Source organism: Panulirus ornatus, chromosome 2 (assembly GCF_036320965.1).
Source record: "Panulirus ornatus isolate Po-2019 chromosome 2, ASM3632096v1, whole genome shotgun sequence".
Classification (NCBI taxonomy): domain Eukaryota; kingdom Metazoa; phylum Arthropoda; class Malacostraca; order Decapoda; family Palinuridae; genus Panulirus; species Panulirus ornatus.
In genome coordinates, this window is record NC_092225.1 from 48,047,906 (window position 1) to 48,071,978 (window position 24,073).

General features: G+C 39.8%; 5 protein-coding genes across 5 annotated transcripts in view; 3 read left to right on the forward strand and 2 right to left on the reverse strand.

The window, feature by feature from the left end:
• Nucleotides 1-5,183: 5,183 nt before the first annotated feature.
• LOC139756312 (pro-resilin-like) lies at nucleotides 5,184-6,984 on the forward strand. The gene is made up of 3 exons (XM_071675614.1): nucleotides 5,184-5,240; nucleotides 5,909-6,019; nucleotides 6,163-6,984. Exons 1-3 carry the CDS (start codon nucleotides 5,229-5,231, stop codon nucleotides 6,442-6,444), a joined length of 405 nt encoding a protein of 134 aa, XP_071531715.1. The 5' UTR covers nucleotides 5,184-5,228; the 3' UTR covers nucleotides 6,445-6,984.
• Nucleotides 6,985-8,874: 1,890 nt separating this feature from the next.
• On the reverse strand, nucleotides 8,875-10,420 carry LOC139756298 (uncharacterized). Its single transcript, XM_071675587.1, has 3 exons — nucleotides 10,377-10,420; nucleotides 9,534-9,644; nucleotides 8,875-9,392 (listed from the first exon to the last, which is right to left on the reverse strand). Exons 1-3 carry the CDS (start codon nucleotides 10,407-10,409, stop codon nucleotides 9,111-9,113), a joined length of 426 nt encoding a protein of 141 aa, XP_071531688.1. The 5' UTR covers nucleotides 10,410-10,420; the 3' UTR covers nucleotides 8,875-9,110.
• Nucleotides 10,421-12,339: 1,919 nt separating this feature from the next.
• On the forward strand, nucleotides 12,340-13,801 carry LOC139756303 (pro-resilin-like). Its single transcript, XM_071675601.1, has 3 exons — nucleotides 12,340-12,383; nucleotides 13,028-13,147; nucleotides 13,290-13,801. The coding sequence occupies exons 1-3, from the start codon at nucleotides 12,372-12,374 to the stop codon at nucleotides 13,572-13,574; spliced, it is 417 nt and encodes a 138-aa protein (XP_071531702.1). The 5' UTR covers nucleotides 12,340-12,371; the 3' UTR covers nucleotides 13,575-13,801.
• Nucleotides 13,802-19,108: 5,307 nt separating this feature from the next.
• On the reverse strand, nucleotides 19,109-20,636 carry LOC139752790 (uncharacterized). Its single transcript, XM_071668708.1, has 3 exons — nucleotides 20,594-20,636; nucleotides 19,732-19,842; nucleotides 19,109-19,588 (listed from the first exon to the last, which is right to left on the reverse strand). The coding sequence occupies exons 1-3, from the start codon at nucleotides 20,603-20,605 to the stop codon at nucleotides 19,307-19,309; spliced, it is 405 nt and encodes a 134-aa protein (XP_071524809.1). The 5' UTR covers nucleotides 20,606-20,636; the 3' UTR covers nucleotides 19,109-19,306.
• A 1,992-nt stretch (nucleotides 20,637-22,628) lies between these two features.
• The window catches only part of LOC139756319 (uncharacterized), a 1,556-nt gene continuing 111 nt past the window's right edge, over nucleotides 22,629-24,073 (forward strand). Inside the window, exons 1-3 of the mRNA XM_071675626.1 lie at nucleotides 22,629-22,687; nucleotides 23,387-23,524; nucleotides 23,664-24,073. The exon at nucleotides 23,664-24,073 is cut by the window's right edge and continues 111 nt beyond it. Of these exons, the coding sequence (XP_071531727.1) occupies nucleotides 22,676-22,687; nucleotides 23,387-23,524; nucleotides 23,664-23,945 (432 nt within the window). The 5' untranslated portion in view covers nucleotides 22,629-22,675 and the 3' untranslated portion in view covers nucleotides 23,946-24,073. The remainder of the gene's footprint in view (nucleotides 22,688-23,386; nucleotides 23,525-23,663) is intronic.

Sequence of the window (24,073 nt, forward strand, 5' to 3'; positions counted from 1 at the left end):
TATTTCACTGTTTTACTGTATCACCGCTGGCTACTGGAAGTCTGTAACATAGCAGAATCAGGAAGAGATGATACTGGTACTGATACACCAGTGAAAGAGATATGAATATTCACCTGCTTGGCTTCTGCTTAGGCAATGTAGAGAACACAGCAACCTCCGCTACCTCATCCACCACCCTCCCTCCCCCTGTCGCTGTCGACCGTCACGTACACTGTTTCCGCACGACTTCCGTGGACGATCACAACATTTTCACACGCACTCACCAGTTCCTGAACCTCCGTGGCAGGAGAGGGATTTCAAATCCATCTAATCTTTTATAGGATTCTGTTTTCCCTTTCTAGTTACCATAACTTTGTGTCTGCTGTCACTGTTTTTTGTATGTCTAAATTATCAGTCCTTACCCAGGTGTGAATGCCTAGTGGATTGCACTACGAGGTTCTTCGCAGTGGTGTTGTGATGGTAGTGAACCCATTTCTATAAGGAATTACCCACTGCGACCGCGGGGATCTGTGGCTAAACCCTCACTGTTTTCCTGTTCAGATGAGAAAACAGAAACATTAGACACTCTCGTTTATACGTTTACATGATATTTTCCTGAATATCTGAATACTTATAATCAGTTCGAATATGAATACCATCACATCATAGGTAAACTAACACTGCCAAGATCTCTGAGGACGCTGGAAGGACCTGGTCACAGGATCAGTGCATCTCATCTCTCAAAATGGAACCAGTCCTCACTAAGCCACCAACACTTTGCCGTATCTACCTGTATATATTGAGAAGAAGTGGTACGAAACAGCTAGTGATATATTGTTCCCAAGTGTTGTCTTTATATCTGTCTGTCTGTCTGTTAAGCTGTTTATCTAACTGTCTGTTTGCTTGTCTGTCTTTTAACCTGTTTATTTGCCTGTCTGTCCATCTTCCCGTTCATCTGATGACGTAGGTGATACATTTCGTGATTACATCTCGTCAGGCTGATAGATTTCAATATTCACATGTATCTCAAATTGGATCAAACATGTATTGAAGCTGAGTGACTTTGACTCTCCCGTTACAGTTACAATGAGGAAGGAAATTTGACCAAATGGTTAACAAGGTGAATGTATTATTGTTAAATCAGTCACCGATTCTAACCTTTGTCGATAATTTCAGCGATGATATGTATAACACGGGACACATTTCAGCCACAGGTAAGCGAAATGCGAATTTGAACTCCAAATAATAGCTTTTCGTGACGCCTCTGAGCATTAAGATCAGTCGCTACCGGCACAATGGAAGCTGATGAGTTCCCTCGAAGGCTGGGCACTGAGGTCATAGGTTTACATCATTTACGTGACGGTCCGGACATACAGACGCCAGACGAAAGTCTGCTCCGAAATATCTGCACATGTCACATGCATCGCTGGTGTAGCAGCAGTAGCAATATCCACGTCAAAGGCCCCAGTCATGGACACACATGTTCTCGTCAAGACCAGATCTTGAAAGATAGATGGAAAAGAGGCCAGGAAAATATGAGAATAGAATGAATCAAAGGGAAGAATATGTTGGTCACTTTAAGTAATATTAACTTCCCTACACCGTCAGCCACTAAATGGAGTAGTATAGGTTCGCAGGATTATTATGAAATCGGTTCGAACCTCACAGATTTCCTATTATCAACGTTTTTTTCATAAGACACACGTGTATTGTAATACCCTTTTTTACTGCCAGTACTTGACTTTTGAAAAGGATGAATTGCAGAGCAGGAGGCTGGCAAATGGCTTGTTGGGGATTCTTGTAGCGTTAGTTTCGATTTTACTGGGTAACCATCGACAGAAAACTGAGAGATGTATACAGGGTGAATTATTGATACTTGTGATGGAGAAGGTCTCCTTTAGTAGATTCCTGGACCCAGAGTCATGTCAGGTGTTCTTCAGGATCTTTCTGTTGCCTGGAAGACTTATTTTTTCCTTGTAATCTATATTCTTACCCCCAAGAGGATACCCTGGCATTTTTGTGGTGCTTATTCATTTGTGGAGTTTGTTTCAATGCTCGAATCCATTTCCCAATTGTATCCAGTTACCCACGAGTTGGTATCAAAGAACACGACCTTGCCAACAGTGTCGTGACATAGCTGTTGAGACAAATCAATTCATATGTAATGGTGCATCACTGAGCACCGTTTCTGGAATCACCTTTCAGACACTTGATGTGTTTCTGACGATAACAAAATATTTTCTCTTTTTAAACGGAAACGGATGTTGTACGGTAGGTTCCTATTATCCAACGTAACACAGGTTGTATGGTCAGTTCCTGTTGTCTGACGTAACACAGGTTGTATGGTGGGTTCCTATTGACCAACGTAACAGAGGTTTTATGGTAAGTTCCTGTTGTCCAACTTAACAAGGTGTCTTGTTACAGAAGTGAGAGCCTCAGGGATCACGTCCAGTAACATATCTTAATCATGGATTTAGTACGTTTCTCACCTGCCTTCAGGTTATCTTTTTCCAGCGGTTTACGGGACACGTACGTGAGAGATGCTCGTTCAGTTTCCTGATAACCTTACTTAAGAATGGTCAAGACATGTGCCTTCCTCAGCTCATAATACCCCACAGTTGACGCCGGCTGTTCATCATTCAGTCAGCGTCCTACCCTCCCGACTGTAATAACTAATGTCCATTAAGGGCTGGACTTTGGTTCTTGCTTGAGCGTGTTCCTGAAAAAGAACATATACTCATCAATTCTCTTTTCATTTTCCACCACGCATCTTGGACTGGGAAAGGCTCTCTTTGTAGCCAGTTCATCGAAGCAAAACATAAACTCGCACACTGGCGCTTCTGTCCATGGGAACAATGCTGAGCATTTCTATTCTAAAAATGTTTTAATCTTTTTGTAAAATCTTTGTCGACTTACCACGATCATACGATTCATCTCTGGTATCTCTAGCTCTTTTATTTTGTGCCAGGTTTTGAATTCTTCCACTGGGCGTGGCAGGACCAGTGGCTGCAGCGCAGATCAAGCTCACGTTCTTTGTTTGTTTGCTGTCTGACACTAAATATAAGACGCAAAAATATAAGCGCTTCCCAGGAGTTATGTGTCAATCATGTTTGTCCTCCATAGATCCATTTTCTCCACAGTGATCCAATATGCCCCATCTGGTCTGGTATAGCACTACCTCTTTCTTTGCCTTCCTTCCTGCCCGCGGTACGTCAGCTTGACCTTAATATGATTTATATTGGCCTTAGTGATATTCACTTTTATGATACACTCTCCTGTGTTACACTCTGTTGTAATACACTATCTTGTAAGACACTCTGTTGTAAGACACTGTCTTATGATACACTTTCATGAGATACACTCTACTTCCAAGTGATTCAATCTCCTCTCAGTAACCCTCTTTTTCAATTTTCTCCACCCGTTCATAAGGGGCTAAATTTTTGGTCTCCACCTGCAAGTGGCTACATTGCGAGAGAGATGTCACTTTCGGCGAGACTGTATCACTGGTAGAGGACAGCAAACGGTACAGCGTCGAGTATACTCTCACCCTACAGGAGCCCATCTTACTCTGCTCCTGCATGAAGCGTAGCACTGAAACAGCAGGGTTGTATGATACTGATATAAGGAACCAATGAGAATATGGGATTTGTGGGCGTAGCTGTAATCAGGATGAACAGAGGATGGAAGGCGTGGGTGTAGCTAAAGCTAGAACAAACAGAAGATGGAAATTGTTAGTGTAGCTGTGATCGGGATGAACAGAAGATGGGAAGTGCGGGTGTAGCTGTAACCAGGACGAACAGAAGATGGGATGCGTAGATGAAGCTGTAAATAGGATGAACAGAAGCTATAAACATATGGAATATCTCATGAAAGAGCCTGGATGATCTGGCTCTGCGTGAAACAAAGTTGAAGCGTAAGTGGGTAGAGTGATCGCGAAGTTTAGCAGGTAAGGACCAAAGTTAGTAGGAGAACATGAATTGCAGGAGCGTGTTAGGGTGTAAGCTAAATGAGAGTAAGGTAGGAGAGGAGAGTGATTGCTTATGCTCATGCACCTAGTGCTGCGAGGAGTGAGGAAGATTTGCATTTCGTTGGTTCGTCCAGATCTTGAATATTGTGTTCAGTTTTGGTCACCCATCATAAAAAAGGATGTAGACAGAATGGAGAAGATTCAGTGTCAAAATACCAACATGACTCCCGGACCGAGAAACAAATCCTCCAAGAGCAGATTAAAGGATTTGAATCTAGCTTTATAGGAGGTTAAGAGGTGATCTACTACAATTATTCAGAATCATCAAAGTCCTCGATACTCTTGATCTATCAAGTTAATTAAGACTTGATTCGTCCGATTTCACTCACAGCAATGGATGCCAACTCATGGGCAAAGTTTTACCTCGAATCAGGTGAAGTACTTTTTCTTCAGCAGGATTGCAATTGTTAATATGTAGACCGATTTGCTCATCAGAATGGTTGAAAGCAGCATTAGAAATACGTTTAAGAATAGAATTGATGGATATTTCGCTTCAAGTCCACGACTTATATCATTTTCACCTTCATAGTCAGTGACACTTTGCGGGTTATACTCTTGAAATCACCTGTATGCCTTCTAACTTTTACCCCACTGGTCTTTGAGCTTCTAGTATCTTCCACTATCACAAACAACCACGAAAAGATTCGGTGGTCTCTTGCTGCTTGCTTTCCTATTTATTCCTTTGCACTAAAATCACAGAACGAAACAACGGAAAGCTTGCTGATGGTACATATATGTGCATTAGTCCTCAACAAACAGTGTATCAAAGAAGATATACTTCCTGCTTACCCAGGAACTACTTGAAAGGGTGTGCACCAGCGAACAAGATGTGTGTATGCTTCGTACTCTTCACATACTTAATGATTTATGAGCAGATGAATGAATAAAAAGATATCACACATTAAATATTTTGTATCTATTTGGTAAGACTTTGTAGCTCATAAAATGTAATGATATATTGTAGGAGGCTTCATAGCCGCTTCCTTCATTGCCTACAAAGCCTCCACATTCACCTGAGTAGCAACATCCACTGCTGCAAACATGGGCATAGGAAAACCTGTGGGAACAACGGGAAACCTGTCTGTTTATGGCAAAGACCTTGGCCAACTCTGGCGGCGGAAAATCGAGGCTACTGACCGAGGGTGTGGCTGGGGGTATATAACCTGGCTGGAAACCAGGGAGGAGACAGTGCCCGTCCAGCATCGCAGTGCTCAATACCAACATGTTTACCTCTGTAAGTTTTTGAACAGTTGCTTCCGTGACAAACATCTTGCATTAGATGTTAATCTGTTGCTATCATGCTTGGTTTCATCAAGGAATAACTACCAGGCTTAGATCCCAGTTCTATAATGTTTGAATTCATTGATAGTAATGATAGCTGTAAGCTAAAGATAAGTCGTTCCTTAATTTGTTACCTTCCATGTATTCTGATGCTGCAGATAAGATTGAATCTAAGCATAATATTCATGATATAAAATCCTTGAATTTCTTAAGCAGATGACTAAAGCTGCCATTACGGAAGGATCAAAAATATATATAGATCTCCACATGCACAGAAACACTTTACAAATACAAAGTTGATAACATAAAACGTAGCTATTTTTTTTCAAAGAAAACACAACTAGAAATGTTAATGAAGACGGTTGTATTATCTGGTTTCACCTCTTCGAAGTAAGGATTAGTTACTCAACCACAGTAACAGCCAAACACAACGGTGAAGTTCATTACCACAAAGACCGCTGGACTGAGCACTCTTCCTTACTGTTCCGTGGTCTAGTAAGCCCTGATTTCAAATATGTTGCAAACGCTCTTTGAATTCACATAATCTGCAAGCACACCTTCGACATCTGCCTAAAATCTTGAGTCTCACCTTACAACTCATTGATTCTTGTGTTCCCACAGGTCTTCCTTGTGTGCCTGCTCGCAGCAGCGGGTATGGCTCTCCCTGGTGGTTTTGGAGGGTTTGGAGGGTTTGGAGGCTATGGAGGAGGCGGCTATGGGGCCTCTTACAATGTATGATCTCGTTCCATGATGTGCAAAGTATTACCAAAGCAGAACACTGTAACTAATGTATGATATTAGGGTGCTCATTCATTTTAAACAAAATTTCATCAGACATATGAGAAATACTTAAGACACACATATCTTATCCACAGGTACCCACCCCTTACAACTTCCAGTATGGAGTCTCGTCCGGCCCCACCAACTTCGGACAGTGGGAGGGCGGCGACGGCCACGGCAACGTCCATGGAAAGTATTACGTGAATCTGCCTGACGGTCGCGTGCAGAAAGTCAGTTACAAGGCCAACGGGGCCGGCTATCATCCCGTGGTGTCTTACGTAGGCACCGCCAAGTATCCTGCTTCCTATGGTCATGGTGCTGGTTATGGTGGTCATGGTAAAGGCCACGGTTATGGTATTGGTCCCCACTATGGTTAAGGTCGCTAACACTCCCACCAAATATCAGTGTGACGGATTTTATCATGACGAAGGAAGACTATTATGATATCTACCATTGTGCACGACCTGGGTTTGCATGATGCTGAAATCTCTCTTGACTCACCAGACCCAACAACACCTCCCTCAAACTTCTTTGTAAATATCTAATTTCTCATGACTCAAACGGTCTTCAACAGAACTTATAAAACTGTTGTAGTCTTTTCATTATAATTATGAAAAATGAAAATAAAATATGGAAAATGAAATAGTGCTTTACTGTCAGCGTCAATGTGTGTGTGTGTGTGTGTGTGTGTGTGTGTGTGTGTGTGTGTGTGTGTAATTACCTTTCTGTTCAGAATGGAGAGTAAGCCCTTTCTTCAGCAACGTTTTGAACATTTCAGGCGGTTTGCCAGTTCCATCTGCACACATCATCAGCACAGATGGGAAAAATTTTCATCAAGGCCATGAATCATATGTGGTTCAAGACCCTTTGGTAATCTGTTTATTTCTTATAAAGACATACTTCTCTCTCTCTCTCTCTCTCTCTCTCTCTCTCTCTCTCTCTCTCTCTCTCTCTCTCTCTCTCTCTCTCTCTCTCTCTCTCTCTCTCTCTCTCTCTCTCTCTCTCTCTCTCACACACACACACACATTTCGTCTCATGGGCGTTGCAAGTATATTTTGTCTTAAACATATTTGTGAAACATATTTGAACGTGCTCTTTACCTCCTGGTTACATCTCTACATCATCTCCTTCATCTCTTTCCGCTGATTCACGTCGCCTGATTAGGTGCTCTTTAGCTAAAATTCCTTTCCAGTGAATTCATGGAAAACTTTCAGATAGTCTCCTGTCTTGCCTAAAACATCATTATCAGATTTTACTTGTTCTTCTTTACTTATAATTACTCATTCTTTGCGCTATCTTACCTTCTAATGTTCGTTGGATAGTGATGTGTATGTGTGTGTGTGTGTATGTGTGTGTGTGTGTGTGTGTGTGTGTGTGTGTGTGTGTGTGTGTGTAATTACTGTATGTGATTTCTACTTATGTATTACCGTGAGAAAGTTTTACACGTGTGTGTGTGTGTGTGTGTGTGTGTGTGTGCGTACAGAAGTAATTATTTTCAGTGCATCAAACAAACACTCTAGATTATATGTCCTTCAGATTTGGACAATGCTCACAGTCCGCTTTTGTTGAAGTATAAATAGCACCACATTGTTCACACTTACGGTACCTAAAAAACTACATCACTGTTAGTGCTAACGACTGGGAATAACTGTGTGATGTCAGAGAGTAGAAGATGTAATCCAAATGTTGGCAAAGGTTTTCCATGTTTATGTAGTTTCTGAACTTTAGAATAAACAATAATCAGACTGAAGCAAAGCGAAGACTATCATTATATCTAAATCAAAAGTAGTCAAATTTTTCAATAATGCTGATCACCACAGTATAAGAAATTGATTATAACTGAGTACTGGTCTGAGAACAACAGTGAAATGTATTCTTTCTTTTTGTCCTTCACAGAAGAACAGCTAAAGTATTTCTTCTCTGTAGTATCTTTGGGCTGAAATTAGATTAAAATGTCTCTTCTCTGGTGGTTCCTGGTGACAACTGAAGGTTATGAAGATAACACTAATACAGTGTAGAGTAATTCTCGAGTGTGTCGTGATCGTCTCTCGACAATAGAAAGGTACGATCAGCAAAGGCACTGGTGAAGTCAGGAAGATTAGACAGTCAGAGGTTATGGAAGGAGCTTGGAGAAGAATCTGACATGGGAACTTCCAAGTTAGCTTGAAGGTATAGCTGCCTCCATGTAGGGAACTTTTTGGAGAAATCGGAAACTTTTCTTTACGGTGAAATTCCCTGGAATGAAGACTGTAAAGAAAATATTGCTTGCTACCCATCTTAGAGCAAGGTGTTTGACTGGTTGTTTGTAGGAAGTATTATGGTACCAAAAGCATGAGAATTTAGACCATCTTAATGGTAAAAGAATATGTTACAAAGAAGAGGGTGCGAGAATTAGGAGACCCAAGTCACAAGAAAAGGCTAGAGACTATAAATTGTTCCAACATGAAAGAGAGAAGAAAAAGGGGAGACCTAATCACAACATTTAAGTCTTCAAACCAGATCGATGATATGAACAATTCTTCGACGGATGCAAGGATTGAAGAAAATGAAGCAATGATACGATAATGAACGAGAGCTCTTGCAAAAGAAGAGCAACAATGTTCTTTTATAACATAGGAGTAATGTGTGAAGGGAATAACTGTGTTGATATTGTTAATATGGAGCGCTTACAAAAGTTTTAAAAAGTTGTATGATGGCAGAAAAAGGTCTGGTAATGGGACCAAATGAGTGTGAAAGTCTCTCCTGTACTATGCAAGACAGTAATTACAAATACAAACATAACTGCAATAATAAAACATAATTTCACGATGCACGTTTTATTTTACTTTTGTACAGTTACAATAGAACGGCTACTGCAGAATTATAGATCCTGAAATAGACCACTTGATTTAGAAAAAAATAGGATATTTACAAACAAATGAGAGAAATGTGTTGTGGGGTTAGACAAGTTGATATCAAACTTAGGTATTAAGTAATGTTGGATGTTGTAATTATATTCCCTTGCCATGGTGAAATCTGATATATGGTGAGAGCGTTAACGACCTTAACCATAGTGGGGACCATAACCATAACCGTGACCTTTACCATGACCACCATAACCACCACCATGACCATAGGAAGCAGGATACTTGGCGGTGCCTACGTAAGACACCACGGGATGATAGCCTGCCCCGTTGGCCTTGTAACTGACTTTCTGCACGCGACCGTCAGGCAGATTCACGTAATACTTTCCATGGACGTTGCCGTGGCCGTCGCCGCCCTCCCACTGTCCGAAGTTGGTGGGGCCGGACGAAACTCCATACTGGAAGTTGTAAGGAGTGGGCACCTGTGGACAAGATATGTGTGTGCATAATGCTTTTTTCATGTATCTGAAATAATCCAGTAGAGAATGAATGGACACACTTATATCACTTATTAATTTGTTCTCATTCGGTAATGCTTTGTATATCATGGAACGAGATCATACACTGTAATATGCTCCATAGCCGCCGCCTCCATAGCCTCCAAAGCCTCCAAAGCCTCCAAAGCCACCAGGGAGAGCCATACCCGCAGCTGCGAGCATGAACGTGACGACGACCTGTGGGAACATAACAAGTGAGTGCTAGGATATCACCGGCTTTTATATTTATGTCTGCTTAACTTACGATCAAATTTCTGTCGAATATTCAGCAGCCCATAGCCATCAAATCCAACAATATGTATACTAAATGTGCTACAAGATCTTCTACAACGGCTTGTAAGATCTATTGGAATATTATGCAAACTTCCTAAATGAGCTCCTAAGATAATGATGATTGAGAAATAACTTTACAACGTTCCGGTAAGGCACAGTAATCTGTATATCATGAACTTGGTAACGAGGCTTTCAAACTATGGTCGACGATTTTACAAAGACAGAAATGATCACGCTTCCTGTGAAGTGAGGTGATGACTTCCTTATTGCCACCCTGCTCTGTATTTGCTTCTCTTTTTGTATTTGAATTGGTTGCTTTGATTTGTTGATGAAGCAATATTCTATCAACATATACTTTTTTCTATACTTGATTCGTCATTGATTGGGCCCTTGGTTTTTCTCATCTATACCGTAACAAGAAAAAAAGAATATCTTGTGGTGAGTACTTATTACCTCGAAATTGAAGAGGCTAGTCAAGAAGATTTAGATTGTCATAGATTAATCGATTCATAGGAATCTAATCTTGATGATATGATATCGATGTGAGAGTCAAAAAGATTATTGCTAGAGTATCAAAACTACATTTTGTATCAAATGCAAAACCTATGTCGCTGAAGCAATTGTTCAAAAACTCACAGAGGTGAACATTTTGGTACTGTGTAGTGTCATACTGGGATGTTGGGCAGGTAATGAGTCCTCCGTGATCTCCAGTCACATTTATACCCCCAGCAACACTCGTTGTTAGCAGCCTCGATTTTCCGGTGTAAGAGTTGGCCAAGGTCCTTACCACTGAGAATGGGTTTCCCGTTACTCATGAATGTTAGACTTTAATGCATTTACGTGTGAAGATGAAGAGTTTCTTTAACCACAACTCGTCCACAGGCAACTGTTTCCCACTTGTCCCTAATATGACGGTATATTCCACTATAGTTTCTTTATAAGAATTAATTTCATTGTCATCAGAAAAATATTACAGCATATAGACATACACGTTCAAGATATATTGTCAGCATTAGATGAAATGAAATAAATACATGGTTGTTCCTGATAAGATTTTTTACTTGTTACAGGTAAAGTAACAGAGGACTAGAAGTAGTGATTAACGGTCAATCCTCAGAAATATTTGACAGAATGGGTGCCGTACTGTAGGATTCAATCTTGGGACCACTTCCCTTTCTCAAAAATGTATATGACAAAGATGATCATCTGCGTCCAATACATCAAAATTTCCAAATGATACTATAATGGAAAATAGATTCATAACAGATATCCAACTCCTGCAGATGCAAGTTGACTTAGTCAAACTGGTAAGATAACTCACACAGGGAAATGAATTTCAGCATCACTGGGTGCAAAAATGTACACATTTGTAGTGAAAATGAAAAGGGAAGCAACAGCAAGAATCTTTATAAAATACAAACCGTAAATGAGAACAAAAACAATTGAAATAATCTCCAGTGACCTATATTCAAGAAAAGACTGCATAGAAACAGGAAGAAAAATCTGGTCTCCAGTGCTTCGAATCCTGATTGCGACAGTCGGTCCACAATTAACCCGGCTGTTCATCCACCCTTAGAAGTTCGTCGTTGATATAGGTGCCTTGCTCGGGCTAAGGCATACATATACAGCGTTAATGGGATGGCCTTGATTAGGGCCAAATTTGCCCATGCCATCTCAGCTAACATAAGAAAAAGAAAGATAGGGGCACTCGACTTTAGGTCTATGAATCTAATCTTTTTCTTTACAGTTTGCTGGTACGGTCCACCCTGAAAACGTTTTTCACTTATGGTCGTCTTATATGAACAAATGACACAGGTAGGAGATTGAAACCAAGAATCATATCCTATGACAACCGGCTGGACAACCTAAACTATATACCGTAGAAAAGATACATGAGTAATATGATAAAGGTACTCAAAATAATCTCAGTCTAAGAAGCAGTTTAAGGCGAGATATCTCTTGCCTTTATTCACTGTAGTAAAATCCTGTTTTACGTCGTTTGAATCAGAGAACCTTTTCTTCAAAAGGATTGGTAATATATGGAATGATATATCAATTAGAAAAGTTGATAACAAACCAATACACACATTTCAAGAAAAATTTGGCAAATACTGGTTTCAAGCGTACGACTCACATAGTAATTTACGTCTTTGCGGATATAAAGATTTCAGTAATTTCTCTTTAGGTTACCCGTGTTCCTTTTAATTCATCAAACAAAAGGTCAGTGGCCTGTTGCAGTATGTAACCCTTCTCATTGCTTTGTAATGAAACCATATCTGACCTATTCTGTTAACACCATTCATAATGTCTCTATCACAGTACATTAACGCTGGCCAGAACATCTACAAAAAAACCGGGTACACAAAGAATTCTAAAAGAGAGTGCCATCATGTTCGAGACAGGTGACACACCCTTTATTGTGGACAGGATGGATAATCTTCAGAGATAATTAATTAGAGTCTGACCTTCCTGAGTAACGGGAAACCTGACTGTTCTTGGTAAAGACCTTGGCCAACGCTGTCGGCGGAAAATCGAGTCTGCTGACTGAGGGTGTGGCTGGAGGTATATAACCTAGCTGGAGACCAGGGAGGAGCCAGTGCCTACTCAGCATCCCAACACTACACTACCAACATGTTCACCTCTGTGAGTTTATGATGTTTCTTTGGTATAATGGAAACAAACTTTTGTATATGATCATCTTTATAGCTTTATTTGGAATTCATATTATTTGAATCAGTTTACTATCAGGGTTTATAAAAACAGGTACATCAGTTGTATAATGTATCACCATCTAAACAACTTACTAAGGCTGCTGAGATGAAAACTAGTAATCAGAAAGATATATTCTTTTCATGTTCCGTTATAGGTGGTAAGAACTGAAACCACAATAAGTAATTGGTGTAAATACATATATACATACATAACATTCTGCTAGTAACAATTCGTTTTCTCAGTATTTCTATGGATAGATTATGATACAGTGGTATCAATCAGGGTCAAAGTATGGATATCGTCAACTATACAGAAAACGTGAGCATTTATCCTTGCCGGCCGGCAGCCAGAGTTTGCAAGTTCACAGTGTTGATTACTGTACCTTAACAGGACTTTGTCCAGTTACTTCTAATCAGTTACTATCAAATCAAGCTTACTTTGCAGATTCATGAAACCTTCCTTATGTCTGTTGTTGAGTTTAATGTTTATAGGCTGTTAAGTATTCAAGTCAGATTTCCTAAATGCAGATACAAAAGTTGGCACTACCTTGGAGCTCACTGCTTATATCCCCACAGGTCTTCCTCGTGTGCATGCTTGCGGCAGCAGGTATGGCTCTTCCAGGCGGTTTTGGAGGCTATGGAGGTTTTGGAGGCTTTGGAGGCTATGGAGGAGGCGGCTATGGAGCTTCTTACAATGTATGATAACATTTTATGACTACATATTCTTACAAAATGAAAACAAAGTAACTAATGTGTGATATCTGGCTATCAACTCATTTGCTAATAAACAACATCAAATACATTATATATACTAAGCACAAACATGCATTGTCCGCAGGTACCCACCCCTTACAACTTCCAGTATGGAGTCTCGTCCGGCCCCACCAACTTCGGACAGTGGGAGGGCGGCGACGGCCACGGCAACGTCCATGGAAAGTATTACGTGAATCTGCCTGACGGTCGCGTGCAGAAAGTCAGTTACAAGGCCAACGGGGCCGGCTATCATCCCGTGGTTTCATACGTAGGCACTGCCAAGTATCCTGCTTCCTATGGTCATGGTAGTGGTTATGGTAAAGGTCATGGTAAAGGTCATGGCTTTGGTTATGGTCCCCACTATGGTTAAAGTCGCTAACGCTCCCACCATATATCGGTCTCGCAGTCTTTATCACGGCAACAGAATATTCTAATTATTATCATTATGTCCGCGACTACGGTATGTATGAAACCTAAGATCAATAAACTTGACTTGTTGAACCCTAAGGCACATCTTTGACCTTTGTAAATATCAAATTTCACTTACATCAAATTGTCTGCATCAGGATTAATGATTCTGCTGTAGCGGTCTCGTTACAAATATAAAGAATTAAATAAGGAAGAAAGAATAGTGATTTTTCATTTACATCTATGTGTATATGTGTGTGTTTGTGAAATTACCTTACTGCAGAGTACCAGAAGAGAGTGCTACAGTTCATGGGGTGTCCCATATCTTAGAATTTCTCTGCTATCATAAGACTTTTTAAACTTCATGATGCTGTCCAAATTTAGTTTCCTCATTCAGATCATTCTGTTATACCATAAAAGGTATTTTTTCGCGTACTGACCAGAAAATTCTTTTGCTTTATTCTTTTATGGCCTCTGATTGGTCTACTTCAGCTTCTTTCGAAGAGCTTCTCACTGTCAGCGTTATCAAATCCAAAGGTTGTGATCATGTCACCCCTTATTCCTTTCTCTTCCTTGATGCACGAGTTCAAGGCGGCCAGGCTCTTTCGTGCAACTCAGCTCTTAATTCTAAGAACATGTTTCATGCGATCCTCTAAACCCTCTTTGATGGGGTTTTGTACTTCTTTGTGTGCGATAAACAAACCTGAGAAGGAAATTTTCCATCTGGGATAATCTAGGATATGATCAGCCATCCGAATATTTACTCTCATGCTCTTAAAAGCAGTTCTGCTATTGTCAGCAGACATTTTTTTTTTCATGTTGTTCTAAAGAGCGACTCTGGTAGCAGGATAGGGACGATGCTGACTGCTAATTCGCCCTCACACAGAGTACTGTACCAAATCTCATGCTAGATATCATTCATAACGAGACATTCTAAGGTTCTGCCCCCTTCCTCATTACATGACATATACTCTTGTTGAATTACATCAAATATAAGTCAGACCAACTTTGGTGTTTATTTAGTCAACTTGTAAGTATCTGGCAGTCCAGATGCTGAACATGAAATCCACCCAGCCTTTTCTTCAGTCCAAAACAGATCTCACAAATATCGATGAGGTTCATAATAGATGACCTCCATCCCCTGATCACGCTGTTCCTCAATGAAATGGTTTCTCCTTTACAAGTGATTATCCATTAACCTTCTGATTACCTTTTTCTGTGATCTACAGACTACGTTCCTCAGGGGGAGTGATCTGTAGTCATGCACATCTTTCTGGTCTCCCCTCTTGAAGATGGGTATGAGGTTTACCTTCCTCCATTTCCCTTGCACTTTACCTTTCTGTAGCGACATTCTGAAACTTGATGAGCGGTTTGGCAAGTGAATCTGCGCACATCTTCCTCACATATGGAGATATATCATGAGGATCATAAGACTTATGTGGATCAAGATCCTTTAGTACCCTGTTTATGTCTTTTTAGGACAAGTCATTGCTTTGCAAATCTCCTCCCCATTTCACCGTTGGGGTTACAGTGACTTCTACTGGAAAAAGTGAACTTGTCATTCATATCCAGATCATTTCCTCGGTAAAGAAAGTGAAACCGGACTCCGCCCTCATGAGGTTACTGCACTACAGCAAAGATCATCCTTTGGTAGGCTGTGCTATAGGCAGCACAGCTCCGTCAAAGAGCTCCCTCCATAATGAACTTATATAGATTCTTTTTTTTAACATTTTGTCCTGTCTATAAGGAACTCATCAGTTCTTCTCCAGTGAAAGCAAGAAATCTTCGAGAAATTTATTTGCATTCTCAATATCAGGATCTTGTGGCTCTGTGTGGGGGACGGGTCTGGTGGCTTGTGTGTCTGGCTGTTTTTGGAGAGCGGGGCTGGTGGTCTCTGTAACTGGTTGTGTCTGGAGAGCGGGGCTGGTGGTCTCTGTGACTGGTTGTGTCTGGAGAGCGGGGCTGGTGGTCTCTGTGACTGGTTGTGTCTGGAGAGCGGGGCTGGTGGTCTCTGTGACTTGCTGTGTCTGGAGAGCGAGGCTGGTGGTCTCTGTGACTGGCTGTGTCTGGAGATCAGGGGAAGTCTTGGGTATGAATTTCAATATACTGTGAGCGATATCGTCTCTCAACCGACCTCTCTCGATCTTCTCTTGCACGGCCTTCATGATACGTTTGGGCGGCTTTCTCCATTTTCTTTGCATTTCAGTCGGTGATCCTGCGCCGTCGAGCCACATGATACCAGAATAGTATCGTTCCTGTTTCCCAACGGGTCCAATCTTGGTGTCACACATGATGCCGAGTGAACCCAAATGGCGGCCGATGTTTACGTTGGAAGCCACGGGCTCGTTATGTATCTTGCAGTAACTTTCATACCGTTGCTGCAGCTCTTTCCTGCTGATAAGGTACCGCTTCATAGTAATAGTCTTTCCCTTCATTTGAACGAAGGTATTCATGAAACTAACAAAGGAAGCCTTTCCTTTGTAATCCCGTTTGTAGTAACAGAAAGCCATTGAAGACGTGGATTGGGTCAGGCAAAGTTACACAGACTAACAAGATAGTCTTTTAACCAATGGTCCTGTATCAGCACTGAACTCGAAATACGTCAGAACGACAATTTGAACCCAGGGCTGGAGGGCCAATTGATGATATTCTCACGTCTTGCTCAACCAAGTAACCTCGGTTAGACCTTGTTTATATTTAAATATAGTCAAGCTAATATAGTGAAGCTTGATGATTCTATCTAATGTAAGTTGCAATGTAGTTTACATATTAATATATATACATAAAGGCAAGAAATGTCCAAAGTAAGATATTCATGAAGATGTAGTGAAGATGTCCTTGACCAAGATAAAGGCCACTGATATTGAAAATGAGATGAACTGTGAGGATATAGTGAAGATAGATTTACATTAAGATAAAGTTCAGTGCTGTTGAAAGTGACTTTCTAAGATGATGTAGTGAAGATGACCTTTGACCAAAAAATACGCTAGTGATATTGAAAGTATGATGATTATGAGGATGTAGTGAAGATGACTTTTATCAAGATAGAGGCCAATGATATTGAAAATTAGATAAGTATAAGAATGTAGTGAAGATAGTCTTTGACCGAGATAAACGACATCGATGATGAAAACAAGATGACTGTAAAGATGTTGTGAAAATAACCTTAAACCACAGAAAAGCCATTCATATTCAAAATGATTATGATGATGTAGTGAAGATGGCGTTTGACTTTGACAAACGCCAGTGATGTTGAAAATAACATCTTAATAAGCAAAAATAAACTACAAACAATCAAATCAAATGATTAATTCAAAAGCTAGGGTAACCATCCAGAAACATGTATATATATATATATATATATATATATATATATATATATATATATATATATATATATATATATATATATATGTATATATATATATATATATATATATATATATATATATATATATATATATATATATATATATATATATATATATACATATATATATATATATATATATATATATATATATATATATATATATATATATATATATATATATATACACGCCTCATGTCTTTTCCACGATAATCTTTTCTGAGCTTCTCTGTTCCTCTCGCTTCATCCTGCAATATTTGTTCCTTACACTCTTATTCCTTATAGATGTTGGTACCTGGTGTGTTATTACTTTTTATGATATAGGGAAAGAGTTTTACTTTTGTGTTGTTTCGCCTCTCATCTTTTTATACATATATGAATTTGCTCCTATTTGTGTACAAGCACACACACACACACACACACACACACACACACAACCACGAATGTAAATTTCTTCCTCTAATTGTTCAAATATATAACTACACCAAGGGTATGGTTGGGTGTGGGCTTATTGACGCGCTAAGGATTCGAACGCCTGCGGACGTGCGCTGATTCATGGTGAGAGAGACCCGTGTGTTTGAATAGTATCTATATGTTTTGAGGAGAAAGTTTTACACTCGTTGTACCAAGTGCACCTTGCCCATACGTACCATCTCCTTACTCCTTTATGCATACAGACATACACACACACACACACTTCCAGCCTGTGTGTGTGTGTGTGTGTGTGTGTGTGTGTGTGTGTGTGTGTGTGTGTGTGTGTGTGTGTGTGTGTGTGTGTGCGTGTGTGTGTATACCAAATATCCTTGATGTGTCAAACAATCATTTTAGACTATAAATCCATTAAATTGGACAATGGTAGCATTTCTCTTTTGTTGAAGTATGTATAGCACCACATTGTTCACACTCTGATATCTAAAAGCTACACAACTGTTATTCCTAATGATTGTAAATAACTGAGTGATGTCAGAGAGTAGTATCCAAATGTTGGCAAAGGTTTCTTTGTTTATGTAGTGTCTGAACTTTAAAATGAACAATGATCAGACACTGGTAAAGCTAAGATTATCATTACATCCGAATCAAAAGTAGACAAATATTTCAATAATGCTGATCACCACAGTATAAGATCTATTTTTTTCTGACGACTGATTTGAGAATGACAGTGAAATATTTTCAATTGCTTTGTTTCTGTTTTTGCTGTCGTTTTTATCCTTCACAGAAGAACAGCTAAAGTATTTCTTCTCTGTAGTATCTTTGGATTGAAATTTGATTTAGATATCTCTTCTGTGGTGATTCCTGGTGACAACTGAAGGTCATGAAGATGACACTGACACATAGTAGAGTAATTCTCGAGCGTGTCGTGATCGTCTCTCAACAATAGAAAGGTACGATCAGCAAAGGCACTGGTGAAGTCAGGAAGATTAGACAGTCAGAGGTTATGGAAGGAGCTTGGGGAAGAATCTGATATGGGACCTTCCAAGTTAGCTTGCAGATATAGCTGTCTCCATGTAGGGAACTGTTTGGAGAAATCTGGGATATTTCTTCAGGGTAGAAATTCCCTATAATGAAGCATCGGTATGTGACCGTTCATGTGATGAAAAGCGTAATGAAAATATTGCTGCTAGCCATCTTAGAGCAAGATGCGTTTGGAGCAAGGATTTTGGAACCAGAAGCAGAAATTAGACCTTTCTTATGGAAAAAAAAAAATGGAAAAAAAAAAAAAGATGCTGCGAGAATTAAGAGACCCTAATCACAGGAAAAGGCTGGAAAACCATGATTTTTTTTTTTCATCGTGGAGAAGAGAAGAATAAGGGGTGATCTAATCACAATATTCAAGACTTTAGATTAGATCGATGATGTAAACATTTCTTTGAGAGTTGCAAGGGAAGAGCAAAACCAGGCCATAATAAAACAAAAACAATTGTAAAAAGAGAGTAACAATGTTCTTATATAACATAAAAGTAATGGGTGAAGGGAATACCCGTGTTGATGTTGTGAATAATATGGAGAGTTTACAGAAGATGAAAATGTTGTATGACAACAGAAAAGGCGGTATAATGGGACCCGATGAGTGTATAAGTCTCTCCCATACTATGCAAATAAGTAATTACACATGAACACATAGATGCAATGAAATAACGTTATTTCACGATGCAAATTTATTCCGCTTTTTTACAGTTATACTGGAAGGACTACTGCAGAACTATAGATCATGATGTACAGCATTTGACGTATATAAAATCGCATATTTACAAACAAGTTTGAAAGAGGTGTTGTGGGGTTACGTATACTGTTAGACTGATTATATAGTGGAACCGTTAGTGACCTTAACCATAGTGGGGACCATAACCATAACCGTGGCCTTTACCATGACCACCATAACCACCACCATGACCATAGGAAGCAGGATACTTGGCGGTGCCTACGTAAGACACCACGGGATGATAGCCAGCCCCGTTGGCCTTGTAACTGACTTTCTGCACGCGACCGTCAGGGAGATTCACGTAATACTTTCCATGGACGTTGCCGTGGCCGTCGCCGCCCTCCCACTGTCCGAAGTTGGTGGGGCCAGACGAAACTCCGTATTGGTAGTTGTAAGGGGTGGGCACCTATGGATGAGGCAAGTGTATCATAAGTATTTTTCATATATTTGATACAATTTCGATTAAAATGGATGACCACCTTAATATCATACAATAGTTATTTTGTTCTACATTGGTAATACTTTGCACATCATGGAACGAGATCATACGCTATAATATGCTCCATAGCCGCCGCCTCCATAGCCTCCAAAGCCTCCATAGCCTCCAAAACCGCCAGGGAGAGCCATACCCGCTGCTGCGAGCGTGCACATTAGAAAGACCTGTGGAAATATAACCAGTGAAATCCGGGACAATACCAATTTTTGTTATCATGTGTATCTAACTTACGTTAGTATTCTTGGCGATTATTTAACAAGCCCATAGCTATCAAATCCAAAAACGCCCATATTACATGTACTACATTATCTTTTGCTACAACCTGTAAGATGTACCAGAAAATTATGTAACTTTTCATAGTACTTCGAAATAAGTAGACAGCGACACAGTAAGATACAGTAACTGTACTATGAACTTTACGAGGCTCGCAAACTCTGGCTGACAGTCTAACAAGGACACAAATGATCATGTAACCTGTAGAGTGAGCTGAGGATTTCCATACTTTGACCCTGATCAATGCTTATATTTCATGTCGTACTTATACTTATTCATTTTGATTTGGCGATGAAGCAAAACCTTAACAAAATGGTATATTCTTCTCTACACTTGATTCTTCTTTGGGTTCTTTGTTCTCCTCGTCTATACAGAAATGTCATTAGGATTTCTTCTGATGAGTACTTTTTGCTTTAAAACTAATTTGGTTTGCGTCTTAAGAATTCCAGAACTATTTAGGCTGTAAAGAAAATGTATTTCAGTTATTTCAGTCATATACATCAACATTGGCAAAGTTATTTTGATGACATAATATTGATATATGAATCAAGACGTTATTCCTCTATAACATCCAACATCATAACTGTAGCTTTGTAACAAACGCAAGGCCAATATCACTGAAGCAACTGTTCGTAAACTTACAGATGTGAACATGTTGGTAGCGTAGTGCTGGTATGCTAATGCAGGCACTGACTTCTCCCTGGTCTCCAGCCAGCCTTTATACCCCGAGTCAGCAGCCTTGATTTTCCGCTACCAGAGTTAGCCAAGGTCTTTGCCATGAACAGGCAGGTTTCCGTGACTCAGGAGTGTCAACATTTAATGCGTTTATCAATGAAGAGTTTTAAGAACAATTCGACTACAGCTAGTGGTTTCCAACTACTTCCAGAGATGATAGTATATTTCAATATACTGTTTTTTCACATGAATACGCTTCATTGTTAGCAGAAAGCATTTAACATCACGTTGCCATACACGTTTAAAAGACACTCATCAGTAAATGGAATGAAGGCAATAAAGGGTAATTTCTGATAATGTTTCCATCAACATAATAAAATTGAAGCTAAAATTGCGATAGTTCGGCCATTGACTGTTTCTTTCATTGTCATTAGCTATAGAAAAGTCTCCAAAAGCACGGAAGTTTGCCAGTGTAGCACCAATATTCAGATACTTATCGCCAAATTCGCTTCAAATCTAGAAGTGATAAATTTTATGAAAAGGTTTCTCCCTGATAAGAGTATAAATAATTTGAAAGGTCACCACTTAGAACAATTCCGAGGATGGTTCTAGACAAAGTCTTTCATGTCTACTAAATCTGTATGACTTCTCTTACGATGTACTCAACATGAATGATGAAATCTTTTTGTAAATTCCCGAATTTCGAGCCGTTATATCTCTGCATAAATTGGGTTGTGTTTCGGTGGCTAACAATTGGGCCAATAAAAAGAGTAGCAATTGACGGTCAATCATCAGAATGGCTAAACTAGTGGCGTACCATAGGTATCAATCTTGGGACCAGTTCTGTTTCTGACTTATATTGATTATGTAGATGATGCTCTGCGTTGTAATATATCAAATTTCTAAATGACAGTAAGCTGGGAAATAAGGCTACAACTGATATATAGACAAAATGATAGACTTAGAACACAAGTGCAAATGATTTTGACATCCATACGTACAAAGTTTAACACATCGACAGTGAAAATTGTACGAAGCGCTACAGTTAGATTCCTCATAAAGTGGAAAACGTAAATGAAAGCAAAGACAGGTGATATTATCTCTAGAGACCTAAAGCCAAGTAAGCAGAGCGAAGAATCAGTAGAAAAAAAGATAATCAATGTTGCCATAGGTAAAGCATCTGTGTTCAACCACAATAAACTAATCCTCGCTCTTTACAGTGAACCGGTGCGTCCCCACTTTGAACTCTCTGTTCACTTATGGTCGCCCTTCTAAAAGACACAAAGACAACCAGCCAGCCAGCCTAAAATTATCTAGCTTAGAGAAGAAATTATTTCGAGGTAATATGACACAAGCACTCAAAATCATATCAATCTAAGAAGCAGCTTAACGCTAGATCTCTTTGAGTTCACACTCAATATTGGTTACAAGCTTCTGTTATACTGTTGTTCAGTAAAACTACTTTCTCTTCGAAAGAACTGTTAGAATATGGATTACTCTACCTGTAAAAGTCATTGAAAGCTACACCGTATACATGTTTGACGATGCATTCGGCACATACTAGCTTCAAGCAGAAAGCTCATTCAGATATTTCTCTCTAGTTTTTCTGTTTTTCTTTTTGCTCTTCAAATAGATGTTCCATGCCTGTGATCTCCTCTATCACAGATAACTAGAAAGGACTCAGTCGTCTGTTGATATTTGTATCACTTTCCATTGTTTGGTAATATCTGGCCTACTCTGTTAACGCCATTCATAATGTTGATATCACGGTACATAAGAGCTGGCCAGTTCGTCTGTAACAAAAACTGGATATACAAAGAATTCTAAAAGAAAATGCCAGTTTATAATAAATAATCTTCACAAATAATGAATTAAAGTCTGACATTTCCAAGTAACGGGGAACCCACCTGCTCATGGTAAAGACCTTGGCCAACTCTGGTGGCGGAAAATTGAGGCCGCTGACTAAGGGTGTGGCTGTGGGTATAAAGCCTGGCTGGAGACCAGGGAGGAGCCAGTGCCTACTCAGCATCCCAACACTACACTACCATCATGTTCACCTCAGTGAGTTTATGATGTTTCTTCAGTGCACAGGAAACCAAATTTCTTTATGAACATCTTTCTGGCTCTTATATCAAATTCATTTTGTTTAGATAATTTTACCATCAGTGGTTATGTAAACAGATGTATCAGTTATATAATGCATCATCATCTAAATTTAGTAAAACTACTAAGATGGAAATTACTGGCCAGAAAGATATTTTCTTCGTGTTCCGAAAAAGATGATGAGGACCGAAACCAAAATTAGTAATTAGATGTAGATAAATATATACATTCATAACATCCTGCTACTAACAACATTTCGCTTCTCAGTGACTTTACAGATACAATAAAATGCAATGATATAAATCAGGGTCAAAGTACGAATATCATCAGCTCGCTATTCCCGGAAAAGTCTTTTGTGTCCTGGTCGGACTTCCGCCGTGCTTTGCAGGCCTCGTCACCACAAATTTCACGTTACCTTTCTGTACCTTAATTCGACGTTGTCTAGTTACATCTAAATCAGTTACTATCAAATCAAGCTTACTTTGCAGAACCTTCCAGTACATCTACTAGGCGGATGCATAAGAACTTACAGCACATTTTAGTAAAACCATTCTTGTTTACTGGCTAAAGGCTGTTAACAACTCGTCTAGTCAGATCGCCTAAATACAAATAAAAAAGTTGGTACTTCCTTGGAGCTCATTGTTTATACCTTCACAGGTCTTTCTCGTGTGCATGCTTGCAGCAGCGGGTATGGCTCTTCCAGGTGGCTTTGGAGGCTATGGAGGAGGCGGCTATGGAGGAGGCGGCTATGGAGGAGGCGGCTATGGAGGAGGCGGCTATGGAGTCTCTTACAATGTATGATCACTTTTTATGACTACGTAGTCTTACAAAATGAAAACAAAGTAACTGATGTGTGATATCTGGCTATTAACTCAGTTGCTAATATATATCAAATACATTATATATACTAAACACACACATGCCTTATCCACAGGTACCTACCCCTTACAACTTCCAGTATGGAGTTTCGTCTGGCCCCACCAACTTCGGACAGTGGGAGGGCGGCGACGGCCACGGCAACGTCCATGGAAAGTATTACGTGAATCTGCCTGACGGTCGCGTGCAGAAAGTCAGTTACAAGGCCAACGGGGCCGGCTATCATCCCGTGGTGTCTTACGTAGGCACCGCCAAGTATCCTGCTTCCTATGGTCATGGTGGTGGTTATGGTGGTCATGGTAAAGGCCATGGTTATGGGTATGGTCCCCACTATGGTTAAGGTCGCTAACGCTCCCACCATATATCAGTCTTACCGTCCATACCATGACCAAGGAGAATTATCTGAATATCTACCATTGTGTGCGCGACCTGGGTTTACATAATACCTAACATTATTCTTGACTTGGT

Excerpts from the sequence above, each read along its gene's own strand:
- LOC139756312 (XM_071675614.1), top strand. Across the intron at positions 6,020-6,162 it reads GCTATGGGGCCTCTTACAAT|GTACCCACCCCTTACAACTT; the intron begins GTATGATCTCGT and ends TCTTATCCACAG.
- LOC139756298 (XM_071675587.1), bottom strand. The coding sequence starts at position 10,409 with ATGACACTACACAGTACCAAAATGTTCACCTCT. Across the intron at positions 9,645-10,376 it reads GTACCAAAATGTTCACCTCT|GTCGTCGTCACGTTCATGCT; the intron begins GTGAGTTTTTGA and ends ATGTTCCCACAG. Across the intron at positions 9,393-9,533 it reads GCTATGGAGCATATTACAGT|GTGCCCACTCCTTACAACTT; the intron begins GTATGATCTCGT and ends TCTTGTCCACAG.
- LOC139752790 (XM_071668708.1), bottom strand. Across the intron at positions 19,589-19,731 it reads GCTATGGAGCATATTATAGC|GTGCCCACCCCTTACAACTA; the intron begins GTATGATCTCGT and ends CCTCATCCATAG.
- LOC139756303 (XM_071675601.1), top strand. Across the intron at positions 13,148-13,289 it reads GCTATGGAGCTTCTTACAAT|GTACCCACCCCTTACAACTT; the intron begins GTATGATAACAT and ends CATTGTCCGCAG.